Genomic DNA, 24,756 nt, shown 5'->3' with positions numbered 1-24,756 from the left:
TAAGAAATGGAACTTTGCCAAATGAAGACGAACTGGCGACGTCGTCAGAATGTACTGTGTTTGCTGGGTAAGCATAACAATTTTCTGTGCAAACACAGCATTTATTCAAATCCAAAATGTATTCAATTTCGTGTTCACCAATATATCTATTCAAATGTTGTCGTTGAATGTCTGAAGTCAATCTCTCTCATCTCACTCCACAGATGACGACTGCACTGATTCTTTCTCACTGAATCAGGTGGCTCGTATGCATTGTTACCTGGATCTCATCTACCAGACCTGGCAACCCCACTTCCGGCCCCCTCCGGTCCCCCTGGCACCTCAAGTGGTGGCACAGAATCGGGACTCCATTACTCTGGAGTGGTTTCCGCCCATCTCTGGTCACTTTTATGACAGGTGAACTGAGGCTGCAGTGACTACAGATATATTGGCTTGCCTGTAGTAAAATACTGGCAGGCATGTGATCCGCTCTCCGGGGGAGATGCCGCGGAACATACGCATAGTTGAAATACTGGACGGCAGAATATAAATATTGACGTGAGGCGAGAGGGGAGGTGTTCCAAACGTGTTCTGTTTGGCAAATATTGAAGGTGGAGACATTTGGTAAATAGTTTGTGTTGGGTACGGTGACAGAATAGATGGGAGGACATGTGGAAAAGCGAGCAAAAACAACCCAGAATTCTCAGCGTCTGCCAAACAGACACTTTCTTCAATTACCCACACATGCTGTCAATTATTAGCGCCGGTTCCAACCTGTGTTGTAGATACTTTGGAATTTGTTCAGCATCGTCCGGTTGGCGATAAACGTTTAGTGACTCAGAGGTCAGGCTTATTTTGCATCTGTTTATGAATCAGAGGTATATTGCAGTCATATTTCAGAGAGCCGTTATGTGAGAAACAGGTGGAATTGACTGAAGCGAGCGGCAGGGAAACTGCTCGATGAGACATGTCCAGACATGTACGCTCGCATTTGTTTACATGCAGACAACATTGAAACAACATGACAGCCCAAATGATTCGTCCAAAAACTGATCATGCTGTTATCATCATGCTCATTCAACTGATTCGTTTTATTCTCATAACAAACCTGCTTTTTTCCGGGACAAAAACGACATCTAAAAATGTATCAATCAAGATACATTTACCTGAGAAGCAAATGTTAAATCTGAAAAATCTATATTAATTCAAATGAATTGAGATATACTTAAAAATATGAAAAAACACACCCCAAAGGGGTAGTAAAAACATGATGTTTTACCTCTTTATTAAGTACTCAATTCATTTATTTTTCTAAGATTTTCATAAAGAAATCTTCATGAATCTTAAAGAATCTATTTTTGAAGATTATTAAAGAATGTTAACATATTTAATTTTCTCATTGTATAACAAGATGCCAACACTTTCCTCTCACTTATGTATCGTTGTGAAGTCTGTTCATTTATGGAAGTAATTCAAGATTCAATGAATCAAGTCTTTAGTGAATCAAAATCTGTGCATTGCGTTCCTTTAATTCAAGTTTTTATTAAAGTGAAATTTAATTTTAAATTGATTTTTATTTGTATTACCACCATTTTACTACAAACACCTTGGTTCAGCTGTGTTTACTGAAGTAGAATCATTGTTAGTCTCATTTTCAATCTCTTTAGGAGAATTAAAGATGGTTTTATTTTCAATTGGAACACTGTAAGTACTGTGGGAGACCATAAATGTTTGGATACTATGAGTTTGCCAATAAGAAAACAAATTATAATTACTATAGAATCAACCATGGTGTACTTTGGTGGGATAATACGTCTTATTGTTAAGAGTGACGTCATAATGTTTCATGACTCTATTCTCAAATCTCTAAGTTGTATTCTGTCTCTCTGTGTTGGTTTCCTAGAGAAGTGGGATCAGTATGTGATAAATGTGCCGAGGGTCGCGTCCTCCTGCAGTACGCCTGCAATTCGTCGTCCCCTCGCCCCTGCTCGCCATCCGGCCACTGGAGTCCCAGAGAAGCCGAGGGTGAGTAGGTTCACCTGACACCATCGCTCATCAAATCATTTCTTGATGCTTTTATGGAGAACAGTCATACTGTTGACTGCATAGCGGATGTATGTTGTGTCTAAGACGCCGGTGCCAAAAGCGCTTGAATATTACACATTTTTCACCCAACCTGATATAGAGAATGTGTCATAGTGATGATTTAACGGTCTGCTTTCTGAACTTCAAGCGAGGTCTTGAGAAAATATTCAGGATACTGCAACCTGCAACTAAAATAGAAACCGTCATTATTGCCACGTTCCTCTGTGAGGGATATGTGCTCAAAGAGTCACATTCACGCTCTCCAGATCATTGGCATGTGTCTGCCGAAGTGTCACGAGTCCCTGACGACGGCGTCCCACTGGAGATGTTTGTTTTCTGCTGCCATGGCAAAAGTGACTTGGTCCCCATGAGTAAGATTCTCTTTTCGTATTATGGGATGTCTAAATCTTCACAGTCTGGTTTTAAGTTCTAGGGCATTTAGAGATGGGTCGAGATTTGGCAGGTGTTATTTTGACAAAGAAAATAGTGATGCTTTGCAAACAGGTTTCCCTCCTCTGCTATTGGTCAGCCAGACAAATAGTCCCGCCCCCAATCTGTGTGAATCTCCAACAAACAGATCTATGTGCTGTAAGAGCATCCCGAAACGCACTCTTCCTCACACACGTCTTTTCTTCTCGGTATGTCTTCCACTTGCTCTCAGAGTATGTGCGAAGTGATGTGTGATGTGGAATCTTTTCTTTTATAAATAGTCGACACAGCTGCCTCCCGACAGCTGCTTTATTAATTATCGTTTGTGAGCGTGGCTGGCATAAAATAGCCGTGCGTCTGTTAGTTCCAGTCACATCTTGGAGGAATGTTCTTATGCTGCAAATCAGAGCTTTCCGCGTTCCTCTGGGATTTTTTGAGCGGTGATATATGGCCGGCGTATATGTTTTTGTGGTCGGTGTCTGCGTTTGGGAATGACTGCATCCATTTGTGAGCAGTGCATGGTTTTTGCCAATCGAAAGGCTTCTCACGGTCGGTATAGTGAAAAATCTAAAGTACTTCAAAACATACTATTTCGAATGTTGTCCTAGTGGTGAGTTGCTGTAACTTCTTAAAATAAGTTGAAATTGTTAACTTATTTTGATGAGTTGCAATAATGTCAAAACATTTAACATTCTTTTAATAGTCATTTCAAATGACACGTAAAGCCAATTAAATTGCACTTGTACTTGATTTGAGCCTCCAGCACATCATTTGGATAATGAACCCTTGGAAAAGGTGACGGGTACAGGTCAAAGATCGCTTAACCTTATTTTTCAAAAGCCATCATTCCCCTAGTCACTCTATAGATGGAGATAGACCGCTCTTCATGACCCGTCAGGCAGCGAGAGCTCACCCCTCTCATGAAAACAAAAACACGCTCCCTCGCTCTAACAGCAGCACATGCTGCGCTCAGCACTTGTTGCCGGGCGATGCAGAGACATGCCTGGGCTTGCCGCTGTTTGAAACGCTTCCCTGCCCCTTGAACGCGCCCCTCTTGCGCCAGTGTTTTTCCTGAGCGAAGACCCCGGCACAGCTGCTTGGCTCTCTGTTTGTTTGTGCTCCTTGGCCAGGGACTGCTTTGCTGTGGCCACCCTCCCACAAAACTCCCTCTTCTGCTGCCGAGAGCGGGCATCCACTTGGCACGGGTGCTCCACCTGTAGGCCACAGGGTTCATGGGGTTTTCGCCTCCCGTCAATTGAAGGGAAAGCTGAATTCTATCATTATGTATTCATCCTCATGTCATGTGAAACCTGTACGAGTACGAGAACACAAAAGAAGATATTTTGAAGAATGTTGATAATGTTGATGTCCATGAACAAAAGACCACTTTTGGGTGACTCCTCTTCATATTCACCCGGAGAACCCCTCGAATAAATCTTCTTCCGTTGCAGAAAACGAGCAAGAGAATAAAACAGGACACGAAGCATGATAGTAAAATAATATGAGAGAAAAAGCGCACATGGGGGAAACCGTAGAAAATCACATGTGGTGTGTGACGTGCAAGCAGCGGATGCTCGGCGCTGATTGAAAGCAGTCGACCGCAGGCCGATCAGAGATTGAACAGCAATGGGACGGAATGAAAAGCTGGATCTCTCGATGAGAATCTGGCAAGTGGTCCATGTGTGTCTAAATGTACATTGTGGAACACATTGAGCAGATGTTCAGTCCGAGTTCCTTTGAACAGCAGACTTTTCCTCCGTCTGGGAGGGAGGTTGATAAACTTCTCTTCCCGGAACATCGGTCCTGACATAACACAGTACAAACGCTTGCACGCGTTTTAATAATGTATTTGTACGTCTGGAGCTGTGTCACACAAACATTTCATCTTATCTGTTAAGTATCCATGGCAATATCAAATAGGACGTTGCACTTAACTTACATTTAACTTTCAAAAGACCAGTAACAGTATTCTACTTCACCAAAAATAACTGTAAATACAGTCCATAATTGAACGTGCTAGTTTAGATACGATATGTATCATAGAGCTACAGTATGCCAATTTTTTTAGTGGCGAGTTGTATCAACACATATAAGGCCAGATATCCTAACAGCTTGTGGCAGCGTAAATGCCTCTTTGGCGTAAAAAAACGTTATTTACTAAAGACACGCATTGAAAATTAGCGTTTGAAAATGCGTTGGCATAGCTGTTTTTGCGACTGATCTTATTGCATATGCTTTTGTAGGAGTTTCCTCTTCAGACGCAAACTTTAGGTATTTATTAATCACGCAACGTGATTTGCTAAGGATGGGCTCGTCATTGTAATGGTATTTGTAGCTTTATTTGACGCCCCCACAAATGCACGTCTTAGATTTTTGCACTGGTATTGGTAGATTGGGTAGGTCATTATGGGAATGAGATATTGCGCCTGCGTTTTTTATGTGTGTCTGTTAGTAAATCACACGCAGAAATGTCCACTCCCATCCGCGCTGTTTTTAATTTGAGCTCTCACACTATTTTGTCCATAATGCTCTTTACTTTTTTTAACGTTTTTTTCTGCTATAATAAGTTCTCTCATACAGCTTTTTTATTTCCGTTTCTAATTTTGATTTAATATTTAAGCATTATGTTTTTTCTAAATTTTTTAACAGACCAATTTAATTGTATTAATTTCCATTTGGAATGTTCAGTTAAACCTTAAATGTTGTCACTTCTATGACATATACATACTTATGTACAAGAAAACAGTTCATGTTTTGGTTTTATATTTAAAAAAATACTGTGACGCTGTCGTATCTTGAATTTTGTCTAATTGTATGCTAGAATATCGAGTAACGATTGGCTCTTTTAACTAACTTTATTTCATTCTTCAGTTCTCAAAATCCAATCTTACTGCAGTTACTTTAAGAAGGACCCAATAGTTTATTATAGTAAAAGTGTAGTATTTGTGTTTTTGGCATGTTGCTTACCATGTATATGTAACCAAAGTTTCACTACAAACACCATGGTACAGATTCATTGCTGACTTGTCAGGCCAACGATGCTGATGCGGCCAAACCCTGACTCGCATCACTCACTCGGGACAGGGTTACTAGTACACCACGACTCATTGGGGTAAACGATGACAGCGTGTCATCAATTGACATGACTACCATCATGAACAAATTATAACGTACAGTTATTTTAAAATATTTTCACATTGCCACTAGAAGAAATACAACCCAGTCAAACATAGCGAGGTGGACCGTGAGCGTACCCGTACCGTATCGAAGGCGTTTGTATCTTAAGTTTACTTCTATTCTGGCCACACACATACTCGCAATAACAAACGTGTTGAGATGATGTGGCCTGGAAAGCCGGTTGATTAAACATTGGAATTTTGCTGGAATTACTGCCCAGAAATGAGGTTAGCAAATGGCTTTGGCTGTTGCCAGTTTGGATTTGCACAAAGGAAAAGCAGTAGAATACTGTCTGCAGCGCCCTGACTTCTCCCCACATATGATGAATGTTGGTGGACGTCACTCCCTGTCAGACGAGTTCTGTTCAATCCAAATATGGCTGGACTGCAGAACACGAGATGTAATTCCCGGGCTGAAATCAAAAGCCTCACGCGGGCCTCAGCGCGGGGTCGCCTCGCTTTCTGGTGTTAGCCACGGTAACCAAAACCAACATAAGGGAAAGCTGGATTTACTGCGACGACTCCACACATCAAACGTGTGACGGACAAATTCTCTGTACCTTTAATTAAGTTGTTTCTGCTTCAGTGGAACACAAAAAAAGATATTTGAGAAATGTCTCAGTGGTTTTGATTTCATACAATGGAAGTTTGAGTTCCGTTTTCTTCAAAACATCTTGTTTTTTGTTCTGCAGAAGAGAGAAACTCAAACAGGTTTGACATGAGCATGAGTAAATAATGAAAGAATGTTTATTTTTGGCTGAACCATCTCTTTAAGTAGAGTCCTCTTGAAGAAATTTATGTGTCTAGATAGCAGACCGAGAATAGAATCTGTTTGCTAAGCGTAATGTTCTACAGAACAATGGCCTGGATGCGGTTGAGTTATATTTCTTCGTTTGAAATAGGAACCAAATCTGCTCCATATCCTACGCTCAACAAGATAAATTGTAGAGGAATCTGCAGGCCTAAAGCTAGCTACAAGATCAAAGTGTTTTCATTTTTTCATTTTTCACTATCGTAAACCCTTGCTTTTATAGTTGTCCTGCCACTAACTGATATATATTCAAAGGGAAACAACATCTCATAAATGAAAAAAAAACCTGAATGTTTGCCTAAAAATGTGGATGTGATGTTATTGATGTCAACTCGCAGGACCCCCAGATGTGGAGCAGGCGTGTGAGCCCAGCGTCCGCACGTGGAGTCCACACAACGGGATAGATATGGGCATGGTGCCGCCTCCCTGCCCCCTGCAAGGCTGCATGCTACAGCTGGAGTTTACGCACGCCGTGGTCCCCGACTCCCTCACCGTGTGGGTGACCTTCTCTTCCCCGGAGGAGACGGTTCTGCCCGCCATCCACAACATCATCCTGCTGACGGTGGCCGGCAACAACCTGTCACTGGGTCCTAGCGATTTGTTCTGCGACACTCCGCTGACCATCAAGCTGGCTGTGCAGGAAAAGGTGTACGGCGTGCAGTTCTTCACCATGGAGCAGCATTTGGAAATCGACGCCACTCTGCTCACTTCCAAACCCGACTGCGAGCTGTGTTGGGCGTGTGAACCGCTGCACTATCGACTCCTCAGGCAGCCGTCGTTTACTCACGCACCGCAGGGCATCAGGCTGGTCGACTCAGCAAGAAGATACGTGGACAGGTGAGTGCTCTTGATGTCCAATAATGTCTAATGATAAGTTAGGTTAATCTCTTTTGTGTCGATTAGCGAACTTGGTCTGGTTAGCATCATGTTATAAAACATGTTTGCACAACGGGTTTTCGTTTCACCATCACATCCCTGTTGCATTAGATCATGCGTGCTAGTTAATGCCTTCACATGTTTGCTCTTATTAGATGTTTCTAGTTCCTGGCTGTTACCGAAGCATTTGTATTTAGATGCTCCTCTCACGCCAGTAAAAACAGTACTGCGCACGGAATCGTGTTGTCTTTGGAAGCCGTCATCAATTTAGCGAACCGGTTCACCACAGAACAAAACTAACGTAATTCAATCAAAGCTGGGAGTGTGAAATGTGCCCGGTCAGCATCTTGCGCAGCTCAAATCTCGCCGTGTTCCTCCTTCTCGATTCTCAAACCGAGCCAAAGGCAACAGAAAGAGGCAGGCAGCTGCCGGTTGACTTCTCTCCAGCCCATGGCATCTGAACGACAGGCCTCGGCTCGGCACCCTGGCTTTGGGCAGTAATACCTCCCCACTTGAGGCCAGGTACTGGGTCTGTACTGGACCTAATCGTTCTTGTTTTCATCCCATCCACCCAGAAAAAGGCCTTGGGGGACGGTTCCAATAGAAACAAGGTTGTGTCAAAACGCAGCTCCCGGTCTGTTGTGAAAATGAGTGGACGTGGTCAGTACTGGTCACTTGAGCACCGAATGTATCTGCATGTGAAAACAATGTGTCTTGCCACCCACCGATTTGGCAACCCATGGTTGCCGTGATTCGTCCAGTCAAATGTGCGGCTCAGATTTGTTTACGTCAGAACCACTGATTCGCTTCGCACAGATAATAATCGTGGCAACGGTGACCCGTGACGCTGTAACAGACTTAATTTTTTTTGCGTGTGCTGGTCACGTCGAGTCTGGTTAGGCAGACGTGGTTTTGATCCTATCTGAGGCTTTTGGCGGAAAGTAAACCGCGGTCAGCTCACGGTTGGATTTAAGGGGTTGTTGTTGAGTGACTCCAAGATCGTCTAAATGAATTATAATCAATTGCCCGCAACGTTTTGTGAGGTCCCGTGATGAATACCTTCATTACCTCAGCTCTCAATCAGGAATGATAGGGATCTTTGGTAAATGCGTTCTGACACCTCGGCCTAATTTGGGTCAACCCTGTTGCTCTTAAATATGGCTCCGTTGTAGGTCTCCCCCGCTCATTTGAATGGAGGGTTATGGGTAAATTATGCAACCTTTAGTTCTGTTTAGAAACATGAGAGCACATTGGGTTGAAGCTCTGAAACGTGGAAGTCAATCGCAGAGGGTGGCGAGTGACTCCGGCCATCTGCTATTCATCTCCCTGACCCTGGCCTTCTCTCCTGTGTTGGCTTCAAAGGGCACCCCTGCTTTGACCTGACAGGACCCCCCTGCCGAGGATAGAGCGAGGCCAAAACAACTGGGCAACTCGAGCACTTTAGGGGCCCCGGCCTCCTTGATCCCATTCCTGCTCTCTCTCACCTCTGTTATGTCAAGTCCATTGGTAGATTTCTTAATGCTTGACTACTGTGAAGAAAATTTCAAAGAATGATGAAAGCCAAATGTAAATTGTACCAACAGAGCCCATGTTACAGTTATGGGAAACTAAGTTGCTGTTTTTGCAAACTGGAATGAACGTTTGACAGTTTGTTGGGGCTTGAAGTCTTCTCACATAGATTTTAGACCAAGTTGATTTCACAAGTACTTGTGTAGGCTAGTTTTCTCTTTCCTCTATCATCTCCTAATAGAAAGCACATTTCTGAAGTGGCAGTACCCTCCAGTCTGGGATGTTGTGGTTGTTTGGCATGTAGCATCACGCTGGCTGTTCTCCATTCAAGAAATTGTCATCCAGATTTCCAAGAAAGCTTGATTTCGTTTCAGACCCCAAACGCACCAGGATTTAGACAAGATTACACGTAAACCGATGGAGGTTGCGTGCTACTGTGCGCTGCTGTAAAGCCCTGACCCCTCTCGCTGAGCTTTGGGCTTCAGACGTCATCGCAAACCACAGTAATCCCTCTTTACCAGAACTCACATTCAGGAGGAAGATTTGCACCGTGGAAACGTCGGAGAGTTACTATAAGTCAACGCTATGAGTTGATCCTTTTTACTTATGTTTGATTGACACAAGTTCTCAAGCAGAGCCGCTGGGGATGACCCGGTCGATGATTTATCACCGTGTTCGCTGTGTTAATGCAACATCATCGTTCCCAGAGGAATTCTTCAGAATACAAGAAAAAACAAAATGTGCTGTGGTTATGGAAATCTGACAACGTGTGGGAACTGGTTATGCTGGAATCCTCCAAATGAGGATATTTAGAAATACTGACGGTCGTCAGAGATGTTGGCTTCTTATAGCCATCATTTGTCCAGAAAACAACTCAGCGTTGTGCTGTTTATTGTCTCTTGTCTTCAAGCACATCACAATTGCGCTGTATGTCTCCAAATTAAGTTTTGCAATTGTCTTAATTCATGAAAAGCGTTCAAAAATCTCAGCCAAAGGTTGAAATGTAATTGAAAATGTTTTATGGCCGTGAATTCTGCTCTATTAACATTGTGTCTTTACAGCGTGTGACTTTAGCACGGTTCTATATGTTCACATCTGTTAACAGATGACGCCTCACACATTAAACTCCGCCAGCGTTTGATCGATGAGCCGCCAGAGCAATTCTGATGACACATTACCTCATATTATGACAATTTGTCAAGATGTATGCCATTCGTGTATCGCTGATCTGTCAGAGCGTCTGGAGCGGGCCGGACTGATGACATCATGTGACATGTCATCAGCCGCACGGGCTCACAGCAGCCATGCAGATGATACTGTGAATGGCCGGATGCTGCTGAGCAGACGACGATGGAAAACTCTTTGACAGCCTTCTTCAACACCTTAACGTATGTGCGAGATAAAGAGCGTCTGGAGGTCTTAATGATGTCATAGAAAGTGCTTGATCGGGTTTTTAATCTCAAAACATGTGGACAGCTAGGACTGAGAGTCACGTTTGCGATGGGACAATGCTGTAAAAGCGTCTTTTCGTTCCCCTTGTCTGAGGCCTGCTTAGAGCAATTTGAAAATCTGTTTTCTGTTCCTGTTTACTTCATCCTTTCCCTCTGGTTTGTATTCACTCTCTCCCTTCATGGCTCACACACTCTTGTGTGTTTGTTCCAGGATTAGGGCATTTTTATAATGTCAGGCTGAATGGACGTGTTGGTCTTGGCAGACGTTATGAAGGAAGCCTCATGTGAACTTTTGCTCTGGAATGAGGTGCATTGTAAAATGGCCTGAGTTTTGACACGCGCTGAGCTCTCGGTTGTGGCGGTTAGACTCCCGTTGTTCGGCTGGCTCGACCCAATAAAACGACAGACACATTTCACACTTCTGCTCTCAAACATATAGATGTTCTATAGTGGTCTAAACAGGCTTGAAAAGTGGGAAATGTCTGCCTCTGAATTGATGTTTTTTTAAGTCTGATGATGTGATTTACTGTAACTTAATGCAATAAATCTAAAGTCCCTTTGCGTAAATCATGTTTGCAATGCCTCTGGACAGCTATTTACGTCATAGCAAGTCCACAGTCCTGTCTGATTGAACGAGGGAAGGCAGATATTTTTTAAATTGCTGACAATTAAACAGCTTATTTCCGATAAATAATTAAACATGACATGACCTGTATCATAACTTTGGTTTGCTAAGCTTAAAGGAGATATTCGCCGGAAATACGTGTTTTTCTTTGGTGTGTTATAAGTTGCCAATGCATGTATTAGACACGTAAAATTGCAAAAATGAAAGCGTCGGAACAAAAGATGTATTTTATCTAGAAGCAAATGCTCACCCAGACCTGCCTGAAACGCCTTGTGTGACCACACCCCGGCGAATCTACGTCAGTTCGGAATACGATTTGACTAAGACCGCCCAAATGTATACGTAAGGATTTTTTATTTGCAGTACTCGACCAATCACTACACTGAACTGAACTGGCCAATCATAGCACACCTCGCTTTTCAGAGCGATGAGCTTTGTAAAATATCAGCACGTTTCAGAGAGGCGGAGCAAAGAGGAGATACAAACATTCACGGTGTGTGAAAAATACAGCGTCTTAAATCGTGTATACACATTGTATTACATCTAAAGCAAACAATAATATTTGTTTTAGCCAATTCAAATGACCCCTTTAAATTGCGCAAAAAATCAGCTTCTTCCGTGTTGCACAGGCCTCACCAGAGCTCCGCCCCCGAAAATCCACAGACTTCATTGATTAACAATTGGCTGGTTTTACTGGAAGGCGGGACTTCCTTCTCTATAGCGGCCATATTGAGCGTTGCGTTCCTCGCCATTCATTGTCGCGGCAGTGGCGCATCTTGTTAATATTAATATCTACAGTTACTTGTAAGCTCCTTGTAAGCTCCTACATTTATTATAATTTTACACTATATTACATTTGTATGAGCAAATTTAAGCAAAAATGTTTTATTTTACATCATTTTTTAATCAGTTATCACATTATGGCACTAATATAAAAAAGTAGCTAATTCTTGGTTTTAAAACAGGCGATTCAAGATCAGTAATTTGGTACACAAAATTTTTTATTTTGTCCATGGGCATGATGAGAAAGACATATAAATGTACATATGATGTAACATAAATTAGTGAAATAATAGAAATAAACACACAATCCATCCATCCATCCATTTTCTACCGCTTCTCCGAACTACCTCGGGTCACGGGGAGCCTGCGCCTATCTCAGGATTCATCGGGCATCAAGGCAGGATACACCCTGGATGGAGTGCCAACCCATCGCAGGGCACACACACTCACTCATTCACACACTCACACCCTACGGACAATTTTTCCAGAGATGCCAATCAACCTACCATGCATGTCTTTGGACCAGGGGAGGAAACCGGAGTACCCGGAGGAAACCCCCGAGGCACGGGGAGAACATGCAAACTCCACACACACAAGTCGGAAGCGGGAATCGAACCCCCAACCTTGGAGGTGTGAGGCGAACGTGCTAACCACTAAGCCACCGTGCCTAAACACACAATATACAGTATAAATAAGAGAAGCAAATCTCAATTAAAAGCACTACTATAAGTAGGCCCTACTGGTGTATATACTAAAATAACAAATAATAATATAACGTGAGCGTTCTAGAGACGATCGAACACTGACCTCAGCCAGTGATAATGCTTGATAATGTAGTTAAGTTAGTAGCTTTCTGTCTTTTTGTTACACCATTACACTGGATACCAGTTGAGCCCCAGTAACAACAGCCCAGTGATAATGGATCTTTATTTGAAATAAATGAATTATCAGTTCAATGAATGTATGGAGGACTTTAGTAATGGTCCATTAATCCACCTTGTAAAAAAGCTTTCACACATGTGTCACTGTTGCTGTTTCACTCTGTACTGGCACACGGTCCCAATGCTTCACCCATTCAATTAACAGCCAGCGGAGGAGACGCTCACACGCTGCCAACAATAAAGAACAGCGTGTGATGTGGAGGAAGCTGAAGGCTCGTGTGCGACCTGACAGCTGCGCCCGTAGAGTCTGTGGGAAAAAAACCCTCCAGTGAGATCTCCTCCAGATCCCAAGAGTTTTTCTTACAAATTCCATCAAACAATTTAGTATTTTATTGCAAAATTTAGTTTAAAATCCATTTGAGTCAATTTTGCATTTCTAGTTAAATAAAAAAAAAAAACTTATACTTAGGTGACATACAGTCTCAAAAAAAAAACGAAGAGACCACCACAGTTTTGTCATTTTTGTCATTTCGGCATGTTTTGTCCAATGTTTGTTAAATTTCAACAGAAACAAACCTCAGGAATGACAGAAAGTCAACCACAGCAATGTGAAAGACTGAAAGAATGCAGAGACGCAATGAATCAGCCTTATTCCATCATAAATTCATTTTTGTAACGATCCTAAATTACACGTAAACACATAAGTCACTTGTTTTTTAAACACACAAACTTGTTTTTGCGGTGTTCAAGATCTGCAAACATTGCATTTTAAGCCAGTTTCTCCTGTTTTCTTATAAAAATAAATACTTGCTCAGTTAAAGTCAAGTTAAAGTCCCCATGAACCGGAAGTTGTGATCGTTTTTACTTCCATAATTGTACACAATTCCGTGCAAAAAGGAATTTCGAATGAGAACATTAGTGGGCGTGGCTTGCTCTTGTCACTGCGAATTGATTGGATATGTAAAAACAGCTCAGCTGACTGACAGTTGACGGGAGATGTTGACGGATGCCCCGCCCATGCCGTCTACTTTCCATCATTTGAGATGAATAGTCATTACAGGGATGATTATGAGGGTAAAACAAACGTACTGGCAGAAAATTACCAAAACATTTTCTTCTATTTCCTTTTCCAGAAAATAGGCTTCAAAACATTATTTTCTTTTATTTATTTCCACGTTTAAATGTAGAATTTTTGAATCCCGTTAGCAAAGCGGATGCTCCCGTATGTGCTGTATTAATGATATCTCACATGAGCTTGAGAAAGTCACACGTGTGTGTGTGTGTTTCCCTTTGGAGAGGAAGAAAAGACCCAACACGTCATGTTTAAAAACCCAGACGTTCAAAAGCGTTTTCCTGCTGTAAATCCTCAGACACATACTAACGTCTGAGCTTTATATGTTTGTGTCCACATGTGTGCGTGTTTCTTGTGTGAAAGCTTATTTGTGTTGTTCTTGTTTGGTTTTATAGCGCTTCCTCAGTTGTTTTTGTTCCGCTTGTTCAAAAACACGGACATATTGCTGCGTAAACCTCTCACCGGCATCATTCACATCAAGTGTTAATTTGAGTGATTTATTTCATCTTCTAATAAACATCATTACATCAGACACCTTCTGAACGTTTCTTGTGTTTGAGGTGTTTGTGTTTTCCTCGGGGACGGAGGCCAGCGTAATTGAAAATAATGAAGGCTTTGTGTGTTTTTTCTGTCGGCTCATTCATGGTATGTGTGCGTCTGTGTTTGTTATAGTTTGGAGATTGTTGACATTTCCAGGAAAGAATTCTCAAAGCAGATAAACATGTTTACTGTTGTGTTTAAGATGCTGCGTGTGAACAGATATTGAATTCCAGCGTGGTCTTCTCTCTTCTGGATTATCTTTAACCGGTGGCTCTCCAGTTGTTTATCTAAAACGCAATGCGAAACGCCATGACGCAATAACCCTTCAAACACCTGCTCTCCACAACCCAACACATCTATTTGGAGGCTCTTCTTTTGATTTTTCCGTCATGTGTTTGAGTCGGCAGCTTCTTTACGGTCAGCTCTGTTTGTTTATGGCCAATGGAGCGCCGTGACCCTTCTTTCAGAGCGCAGCGCTCGTCGAGGGCTTTCGGTTACATCGTCTCAGCACAACATCCAGCGCAGGACCGCAGCGAGCGTAACAGGAACCCCCCTCACGGCATCTCGTGTGGTTCAGTCTGCAGACCTCGGGCCCGTACGGCATCAGGTGTCGCTTATCACGCGCGTGATCTAAACTGACACTAGACGAGTGTGATGCATAAAATCATCTTTATTTTATATTGTACTATGTTTGCTAGACCACCAACAAACCAGCATCCACTGTAAAAAAAGACACTGATATTAACTAAAAAGTATTTTGTGCTTTATTGATACCATGATTTTTTAAAGTACATTAAATATCCATGAATAAATCAAGAAAAATTTTGAGAACGTCGCATGATATTCTTAAAAAAATCAAGAAGAACCCACCACAAAATAATTAAGCAAATATCCTTTGTACAAGTTTAAGTTGGTTGAACATGATAAATTAAGTTGAATTCACTCAATCATTTGTGCATTTAGAATTCAGAAATTTTTCCAATAATTTAAATTTACATTTTGGTAAAAAATAACAAGAACACAATTGTATCAAGTAAAGATGACTCATTTCATGAAATCTACTATGATGCAGAATCCCTTTTAACAGTGCAGAGACCAGGACCAGGTCCATTAAATGCTCTAGTATAATGGTTTAGTTTTTCTTCCTTCTCAGGGCCGTTGAGTACAATGGGGTGTACACCTACCAGATCCAAACCATCTCGAGTGGAAGCGAGAGCGAGCCTTCTCCTCCATTGACCCACCGCCTGGGAGCTCCGTACTGTGGAGACGGTCTCATCCAGAGGTGTGTTCCTATTCTCTTCAGTGGATAATCCCATTAACCCCACATGTTTGTGCGCTTTTAGCATCACAGAAACACAGAGAGAACATCAGTAAGTCACTTTAATGGTGTGAAAACATCCGTGTGTTGTAGACGATGATGTATTTATTGGTTTATTTCAGATCTCACGGAGAGGATTGTGATGATATGAACTCGATAAATGGGGACGGATGTTCCAGTCACTGTAAGAAGGAACCCTTCTTCAACTGTATTGGTAAGTGTCGGCTGACAGGTTTGTGAGAAGAGTTTCTTTATGGTGCCACATGAACAAAACCTCACATCACATCAGAACTCCAGAGCCAAAGCTGTTGTTTATCTTGAGCATGTGAAATCTGGACGACATTTTAATCCAAAAACAGATTCATGAAAGATGTCCTGGCATACGATTAGTAATAAAACAGAGCAACAGACCAGGAACAGTCGAGTTTGATGAACATCTATCTATCGAATACTTCGCAGACCTTCACATGAGAAGCACATTCACACTTTTCAGTTGACACAAAAGAGTTTGAATGACACATTCTTTTGAAAATTAACCATGGTTTGTATTTTAAAATAAAAGTGTAAAGTAAAGTAATAGGGTATCATTGGGTTATTATAGTAAAAGTGTGGTAAAGCTGAAGCAAAATAATTTATATCAAGGTTTAACTATAGCGACCATGTGTTTTGTTTTATTTGTTGTCGATTTTGTAAGGATAGGACTCAAATTTAATCTTTTTGCTCATTTCCAAAGATTAGTTTATATAAAAAAGAACTCTTTAAAAAAAAACGTCCTCCATCGTACTAGAGCTCTGTTTATTAAAAGTAAACTACAAAAAAGCATTGCTTGACCTTGTGATGTCACAACGATACGTTAACACATTTAATCCCATTGCAAATTCGCGTCTGAAATTTCCACACGTTAAAAATAAATAAGACCTCACATTTGGTCAATTACATTTACACACTGCATCAGATATTTTCGTCCATCATAAAATGCGTTCGATTTTCTGCGTTTTTTGCATCCGTCAAGCATTTTGCGTGGCCTTTTTAACAATTCAGAGACACCAAACGAGAGTCAAATACGAAAAAAACACATTTGTGAATAACCTTTACGCATCGTCTATTGATGTTATGAAAAGCCGGTGAACTGACATTAAGAGCTGACAAATAAGAGACAGGCCAATCATAGCAGACATCGGTCTTAAAGGTACAGTCTCATGTACCCTCAGGGTCAGCGAGAGGGTAAACATTTAAAATTTGTTTAAATTGACGTTTAACATAATATAACAAATGTGTCTTGAGTCAAATACAGTGTACAACTTTGTTTCGACTGCTGGTAGGGAGAGTTCAGGCGTGTTTGGATGGTTTCGTTTTGCATCTTTCTGTGTGTTTGTAATGGAGTTTATTTCTACCATGTGCTGAAGGAGTCACATCTGTGTGGCAGCTTTAAATATTTGTGTTTTCCTGTGGAAATCAGGCACCCGTCATGAATACAGCGTTTGTGTTTCTCACTCTCCATCTTTTATAGCTGCCCTGTGCTGACCCACAAGATCATTTTTGGTGTTCCTTATCGCAAAATTGCGTTATTGTTCTTAATGACAGAAGCGTTAGAATTACATCATGCCCGTAGACGGATAAATGCACGTCTCATGGTTTCCGGGAAACGTCAGGGTACCGCTGCCGTGTGTGAGGGGATGTAAAGCATAGGTGTGGGTGTGTAAAGGAGCTGCGTGTGTGCCGACCCCCTCGACAGCCCCTCGTTTCAACATCAGCAGAGCCGAGGGGAGCGTTGGAATTTGCGCGGAGGCGCGAGCCAACTTGGCACTGCATGCCTCCGTCCCCCTTACTGGAACCCCTTACACTGAGAGAGTGATAGAGAGACAGAGAGAAAGAGAGAGATTAGGATTGAATGGAGACACACAATGTGAGAAAGAGAGACAAGGAGGAATTTGAAAAAGAAAAGAAAGACAGATGAAGTAAGAGAGAGAGAGTATATATGAAGAACAGTAGCTCATGGATCTGGAAAACTCATCGGACGTATCCAAGGACTCTGCTGTCTTTCACTCACCTTCCTGTCTGAAATAGATCTAAATCCAATGTTTGCATAACATTCAGTCTACCAAGACACCTTCATCTGGCCAGTTTTTTAAAGTCTGTTCCTGGTCCAGGAGGAACGAGTGGCAAAAGCCAAATCTAGGTTATAAGAGGCCTTGGCAAGCCCTTCAAAAGTTCAGGATAACTTGACTGACAAAAATATAAATGTGAAAACGTAACTTCTCTCATTAGAGAAGTGAAATTGATTTGTTTTAGTTTTCTGTAGTCACAACATAATTCTGCGCTATTGTATTGATGCGTTCTTTATTAGTCTGCTATCTAGAAAAAGGTGATCCTAAACTTTTGAACGGTGGTGAAGTACAGTTTTATGAATAATGAAAGAAAATCGAATAAAGTTACTCATCCTCTAAAACTGATTTAAGCCATCAGATATGTCAGGGATAATCCATAGCTAGCCGTGCTTTGAAGGGTTTTATAGCACGACATGAAGGTCTCTGTGAAGTGCATTTAAAAAAATAACTCATAGCTAACTGTGGATTATCCTGCTTATAGCATGGTCATTTGCCAAGTTAACGCTTTTATTGGTTTCCACAGTGTCGTTTCAGATCAAACAGTTGAAAATAACAGTTGTTTTATCATTTCATTTTAAACGTAATCAAACCGTGCGTTAAAGGGTTTTAATGCACACCGTCCAGCCTATCACAATCCAGTATTCAAACAGACCATGGTATAACAAAATTGAAATCCGACTCGCAATTACAGACATCAAAACATCCCAGGTCACATTTATATCAGAGGTTTAAATCTCAAGATCGGAAACCTGAACTTTATTTATGTTTTCTTTGCTTTCTTTTATCAGGCAGCGCAGAAATGTTCAAGACCGTAAACATGTGCCAGATTCCGACATTAAATAAACCACAATGCCAGAATTCGGATTTCACAAACTTGGCCTCAAATTTCTTTTTAAATGGCATTGAAAATATTATAATGAGTTTCACTTCTTTCATCTCAGAACTGACTTGGGTAAGTCATGTAATAGTTGTTTGGTTATCTCTAAACCTCAATTAAGTTTGGTGTAGATCATCAGATCAGATGTTATGATGCCAAACACAAATCTATTTTCCGTCTGCCTTTCATGCACATATTTCTCTAAAGTTTGTGTCTGAAATAAAGCGCCATTGAGATGAGATGCATGAGGATGGGAATCGTGATCCCACAGAGGTTTTCATTCATTCTGTCTATGAAATGCAGCTTCGTTGTGTCAATGAGTTCAGATTGTCCACCCCTCTTTGATATAACAGGACGTGAGGTTTAAAAATTTTAAATACCTTTAGCAAATATACACGACTATATACATCTGTGTTAGCGTTTGTTATAATATGAGATTTCACATCCCGACCAACATTCTCAGGTACATTTTTAAACATGCAAATGAAACGTGACTGTATGCAGTGATGAGAAAAGCTCAATACACATGTGTTACATTACTGTTCACATTAGATGTAAATGACGTAACGATGCGATTTCTTTCTCAAACACACGTGTTTACAGACGAGCCCAGCATGTGTTATTACTATGACGGTGACGGTGTGTGTGAAGACTTCGAGAGGGAGACGAGCGTGAAGGACTGCGGTCTGTACACACCCAACGGTTTTCTGGACCAGTGGGCCACAACGGTGGAAGTTTCTCATGAAGAGAGGCTCTACTGCCCGGCCGATGTGGCTGCCGGATACCCTGCTGTTACTAAGGTAACCGCCTCACCAGCAGCCGCTCGCTGTACTGTTTCCATTTGTGTCGTCCGGTGAAAGATCGTCTTGTGGGAAAATCGTCATTTTATGTCGAGCCCTGTGAAACATGGGTTCTATCAGATTTCTGCTGTGAAGAACGTGCAGTCCGGGCGGGCCGATCTAGTGTCGCCATTTGGTCTCCACACAGTGGAGCAGAGAGTACCAGATAAAATTACAAGCCGTGTCGAGCTGATTTGGTCTGTGTTGAAACAGAATTATGGCTTCATTGTGTTTGTTTTACATCATTAAATGTTATGTGCGCACAGCTCCTTTAATTTAGAGATCATGACATGAGGGGTCGACTCAAAGACGGTTCTTTGAAGAACTTGAGTGCTTTGGTTTCTTCTGAAGATAACATCTCCGGAGAGGACAGTAAAGATGTCTGCGATTTACACACTGACCTCAGCGTCAAACGCCTCTGGTGCACGATGTCCTGGCCCGTTTCCCTCACAGACAGAGCAGACGGGCTTCTACTTCCTTTTTAAGAGCGGTTCACACAACACTACTGCACATCTACATCACTCCAGAGGACAAAAGCATAACACAAACACCTGCACAGTACAGTTACGACAGTGAGTTTGTGTTCCAAGATCAAGAAAAAGCTGTTCGGCACATTTCAAGAACACATCTGGGTTATAGATTTGACCTTAAAGTCCATTTTTGATCTCTTTGGAAGATTTTGATTTGGGGCTATCATGTTTTTACTCACCATCAGTGTAGCCAAAAGTATTCACCTTCACATTATCTATTGAAATTAGAGCTGTCAAACGATAAGTTTGTATATACATATGTGAGCCAGGACCACAAAACCAGTCTGCACGGGAACATTAGTAATTATTGCCAAAAATACATAGTATGGGTCAAAACCATCGTTTTTCTTTTGTGCCCAAAATCATTAGAATAGTTAGTATCATGTTTCATGATTTGCAAATTTTCCACCGCAAACATAAGAAAGCTTAGTGAGTAATATACTATGAAAGGACTTCATTTGGGCGACTTTACAGGCGATTTTCTCAATATTCGAATTCCTGATTTTCTAATAGTTGCATCTCGACAAGACTTAAGACTGGTTTTGTTGCCCAGGGTCACATATGCTTGTGTTCTGTGCCTAATAGTTTTGTGTTTATAAACGCGTACACATACATGAATACAGATTTAGAAAATATTTACACCTGTTTATTTATATTTACCAATGATGTAAATGTTTAGCCATTTTTATATTTTTGTTAATTATATGCATGTATGTGTTCAAAAAAATGTTTATATGCACACTACACAGACACATTTAAACACAAACTTTCATTCTGGATGCGATCAATGGTGATCAATCGTTTGACAGGACTAATTGAAATACATCAATTATTCATTTTTAATGTTTTTTTACGCATTTAATTTTCTATTCTTTTGGTTAATGAATCAAACTCAAAAGACAGAAAGAGAGTTTGTTACTTTTAACAAACGATGAAGCACATACTTGCCATCAAGTTCTCATTACTGTAAAAATCACATTATTCAAATGTATTGTACAACCTTAAATTGCTTTTATATGTAAATGAGGTTGAATTAAATAAATAATGTGAATTTAATGAGAATTAGATCACCTTTGAGTACAATGAGAATTATCAAAGTAAAAAGAGAAAAAACTCAACGGAGCATCTGGACACGGTAATGACCCATTTTTTCTTCTGCTGTGACACTTCATTACATTTTCCGGAGAAATTAAGGAAGAAAAGAAGTTCTGAGTGTGTTTTCCTGACGTCGCCATCCGGGTCATTGACTAAATGAGAACAGCCTTCATTCATGTCCCACACGCGACGCGTGTTATCTGTTTCTGAGGTTGTGCGCATCGGTTGAAGCGGCCCTGAGGTAAAGTCGTCATATCAGGGCCATCTGATGAGCTCCGGACCGCTCGTGCCTTTGAAATACTGTTGTTTTGTGTTCTTCGGTTTATTTGTCGTGTCCCCTTCAAAGCCTCCGGGCACGCCGCAAACCTTCAAAGAGCCCGGTGTAAACAAGCGTGGCCGATAGTGATCTGGTGTTAAGACGCATGAAAAGATTCGGGGGAGATGGAGCGAGCGACAGGGCGGTCCAGAATGAGCTGCCAGTGGGCCCTGAGCCACGGCTTCAAGCTATTTGCCGTGAAGAACGAGTCGGTCTTCAGGTCATGAGGGCAGATTTTCATGAATGTGAACTGTCATGTCTCCTCTCAGCACCTGACGTTTTAAAGACCCGAGAGAACAGAATGTCTCTCCTCTGAATGTGTGGCCTGGATGAGATGCTGCTGATGTGGGTCATTCGCTGTAACACAGGCCAGTTTTCATCTGTTGGACTCCTGAACACGGTTGGATTACACAGTTATATCGATCTCTCATAGATGACCACAGGCTTGGGTTTAGATGTAGGAATGGACGATACCTTCATCTCAGAGACGCAACCGCACGCTGGAGAATGTGGAAGCTCGGAGCAGCAGGAACGTTTAGAGGTCTTGAAGGTCAAATAATCTGGATTTGAGTCAATTTGATGCGAAATGTTTGAGTTTATATCCAGATCTTCAATAATCTTGACCTTCGATTGTGGACTTGACAAATCTGAGCTCAGTTTGACACGTTGTTGACATCTCTTCTCAAACCCTCATGACAGACACATTTGTCAGATCTCATCTGTAATGTCTGAAGTCTTCTGTTTCACTTATGGATCATCTGGTTTTCCTTTAAGAGACTGGACTTTAGATGAACCTTCATGTACATCGTTGGCTGTTAACACGTCAGGGTTTTTGGAAGCGTGAACGGTGTGTGCCTGCAGAAACAGAGGTGTTTATGTGATGTGGAGGACAGAGCGCCCTCGGAAAGCCATCTGAGATTACATTCTAAAACCTTCAAACATCTTGGAGTCGGTCTGCATGTCTTTAAGTTTAGGGAACGTTACCTCACACCGCAAACGTTCTTCGTGTCGTGTGGTGATGTGAATCTCGCTAAGGTCGAGCAAATATCTCACAGATGTCGGGTTAGTTGGCAAATCCCTGTCTTGTTTGTCCCGGTTTTGCTGGAAAAACAAATTCAAGTTTATCCAACGCGGGCAGCGAAAATAAACAAACAAATTTGCAAATATATTCCAAATAAGAAACAGTTTCTCTCTTGAAGCTCTCTGTTTATGCAGAGAAAAGTCATTTAACAACAAAAGAGTTTAAAGACTTCGGGCTGAAAAACAGAGCCGACTGAAAGAAGACAGGTCACAGGGCTGAATGACAGATGAATATATCAAATCTTAATTTATCTATTGTATTGATTCATATTTTAGTTTTTAGTAAACTAATCCAAATGAAAGAATGCAATGCTCATTTTTGTTTGCTTAAAATAAAGAAAATGCAGTCGTCATTCATTCTTCCTTGTGTGTTTTCAAACCTGCATGTGAGCCTTTCTTCAGTGGAACAAAGCAGAAGATATTTTGAGAAATGTCTCAGCGGTTTTGTGTTCATACGATGGAGGTCAATGGAGTTTAGTGTTGATTCTTCAAAAGATCATCTTTTGTGTTCTGCAGAAGAAAGAAACTCACAAAGGTTTGACATGACGCAAGAGTTTTTTGGGTGAAGTATTTCTGTTTTGGTTCGTCTGTTGATGCTCGTGACCTCGACCCAGCGTCTGAATCTCTTCCAGGTCGCCAGAGCATTTTGTGGACACGTGGGTTCCCCCTAGAACCCTGAAGTTTTTCTCCACAGACCTAAATCAAGACAACGGAAAGGAATTTTGTTCTGTATACTTCGCTTCATAACTGCCTACTTGGTCCTAGACTTGTTTTTTCTCATTTGTTCTGTTGTTTTCACTGACAGAAATAACGACTGTGATTCTTTGGTATTTTAGTCTGTCTGTATTGGGGGGTTCACACACCTCTTCACATGGACACCTCTTAAAGATTCATGTCCATTTGTCTTTTATCTCGAGCAGTGATTCACAAACAAAGTGGAGTCTCGCCATCGGCTGTGTTTCTGTGTATGTGTGTGTTGTAGTGTGCGGGGGTCCCCATGAACGGCACACAGCTGGTCTGCATTAGGTTTTGGACGCAGTCTTCAAACCATCCCGGGCTTTGTTTTCAGGAGTGAGTGCTCAAGGTTATTTGCTTGTGATGAACTTCATGTCCAACCGCCCGGTGATTTCCAGTCGCCTGCATTCGAGGAAAAACTTGAATGGCGAATTTCGGTGGACGGGCTTTCTCTGCGGTCGAGTGCACTCGTCCGACGCCGTGAGATCTTCATCAAGGTCGCAGCGCCGCAAAGGATATCTAAAAGTTTCATCTGGATTGAAAACTTCCATGGCTTCTGCAATTTACAGCCCATGCTCACATTCCAGAAACCTGTGGTTTGAGTCAAAACGCTGTAGATCATTGGTTTTATTGGTTTATTTCACCCCTCACGCTGGGCTGTTGGTCTTATGGTTTAAGAGTGATGTCATCGCCCGTTATGTGTCTGCCGGAGACTTCCAGCACAAGCCGATAGGTAGCGGCTCCTGAGAACGGTTAATTTGTCCTCATCAAATACGTTGAGTTTCGCGAGTTTGTCACGTCTTCTGTGTCTCGTACAGTTTGTCAACTGAGTTTAAGACCGTTTGCCGTGAATTTCCACTAAAAGCCACCTGCGGTCGCGCTGCTTGGAAGTGCAAGATTAGCTTTGTTCCCTTGATGGAGCAGATTATACCGAACACATCAACAGATCTCTTGCTCTGATACTACGCTTTGCTCGGTGTACTTTCCGTGCCTTCTCTCATTACATATATCATATTTCATACCATCAGTAGAAACACCGTGTCCTTGACGAATGTCATGGTGTGTAAAGCTCTTTTTATGAGCTCGGTGAGGTTTTATAAAATCAATTCAGGGTTAATGTCTTAAAGGGACAGTTCGTCCAAGAATACAAATTCTGCCATCGTTCATTTGCCCCATGACTCTTTCTTTAGTGGAACACGAACAAAGATATTATGAGAATTAGGTTCAAAATATCATTCTTCAAAATATCTTCTTTTGTGTTCTGCTGAAGAAAGACAGTCACACAGGTTTGACACGACACGAGGATGAATCAATTATTTCGTATCTATTTGAAGCGAGCTAATGACTCATTCTTAACATCAGAGGGGTAGGATTATCAAAGTTTAATGGATTTGTCATATGTTTTCTGTTACAGACGTGTCAGTCCAAAGTGTTTGATTTGTCCGATGGAGTTTCTCAGTACGCCTGGTTTCCATGTCGCGAGGCTCAGGGCATCACCTGGTATCCCCAATACTGGCTGAAGGTGAGATTTCAATGTCCTTCATCAGACCTTTGTGACTTAAGATCAGAAGATAAACTCTTTGACAAACGTCAGAATCATTTAATCATCTTCATTAGGATATGTTAAAAACAATTGCCATC

At 41.6% G+C, this 24,756-nt stretch overlaps 1 protein-coding gene across 2 annotated transcripts in view; it reads left to right on the top strand.

Annotated features, from left to right (window-relative positions):
• pappaa (pregnancy-associated plasma protein A, pappalysin 1a) overlaps window positions 1-24,756 on the top strand; it is a 65,904-nt gene that overhangs the window by 14,355 nt on the left and 26,793 nt on the right. For both annotated transcript variants that reach the window (XM_056747137.1, XM_056747136.1), the window contains exons 6-12: window positions 204-396; window positions 1,883-2,004; window positions 6,819-7,317; window positions 15,371-15,499; window positions 15,658-15,749; window positions 19,124-19,320; window positions 24,530-24,637. In XM_056747137.1, coding sequence (XP_056603115.1) covers window positions 204-396; window positions 1,883-2,004; window positions 6,819-7,317; window positions 15,371-15,499; window positions 15,658-15,749; window positions 19,124-19,320; window positions 24,530-24,637 — 1,340 coding nt within the window. The remainder of the gene's footprint in view (window positions 1-203; window positions 397-1,882; window positions 2,005-6,818; window positions 7,318-15,370; window positions 15,500-15,657; window positions 15,750-19,123; window positions 19,321-24,529; window positions 24,638-24,756) is intronic.

The sequence above is a fragment of the Triplophysa dalaica genome, chromosome 4, assembly GCF_015846415.1.
Source record: "Triplophysa dalaica isolate WHDGS20190420 chromosome 4, ASM1584641v1, whole genome shotgun sequence".
Taxonomy (NCBI): domain Eukaryota; kingdom Metazoa; phylum Chordata; class Actinopteri; order Cypriniformes; family Nemacheilidae; genus Triplophysa; species Triplophysa dalaica.
This window is presented reverse-complemented; position numbering and strand designations above follow the sequence as displayed.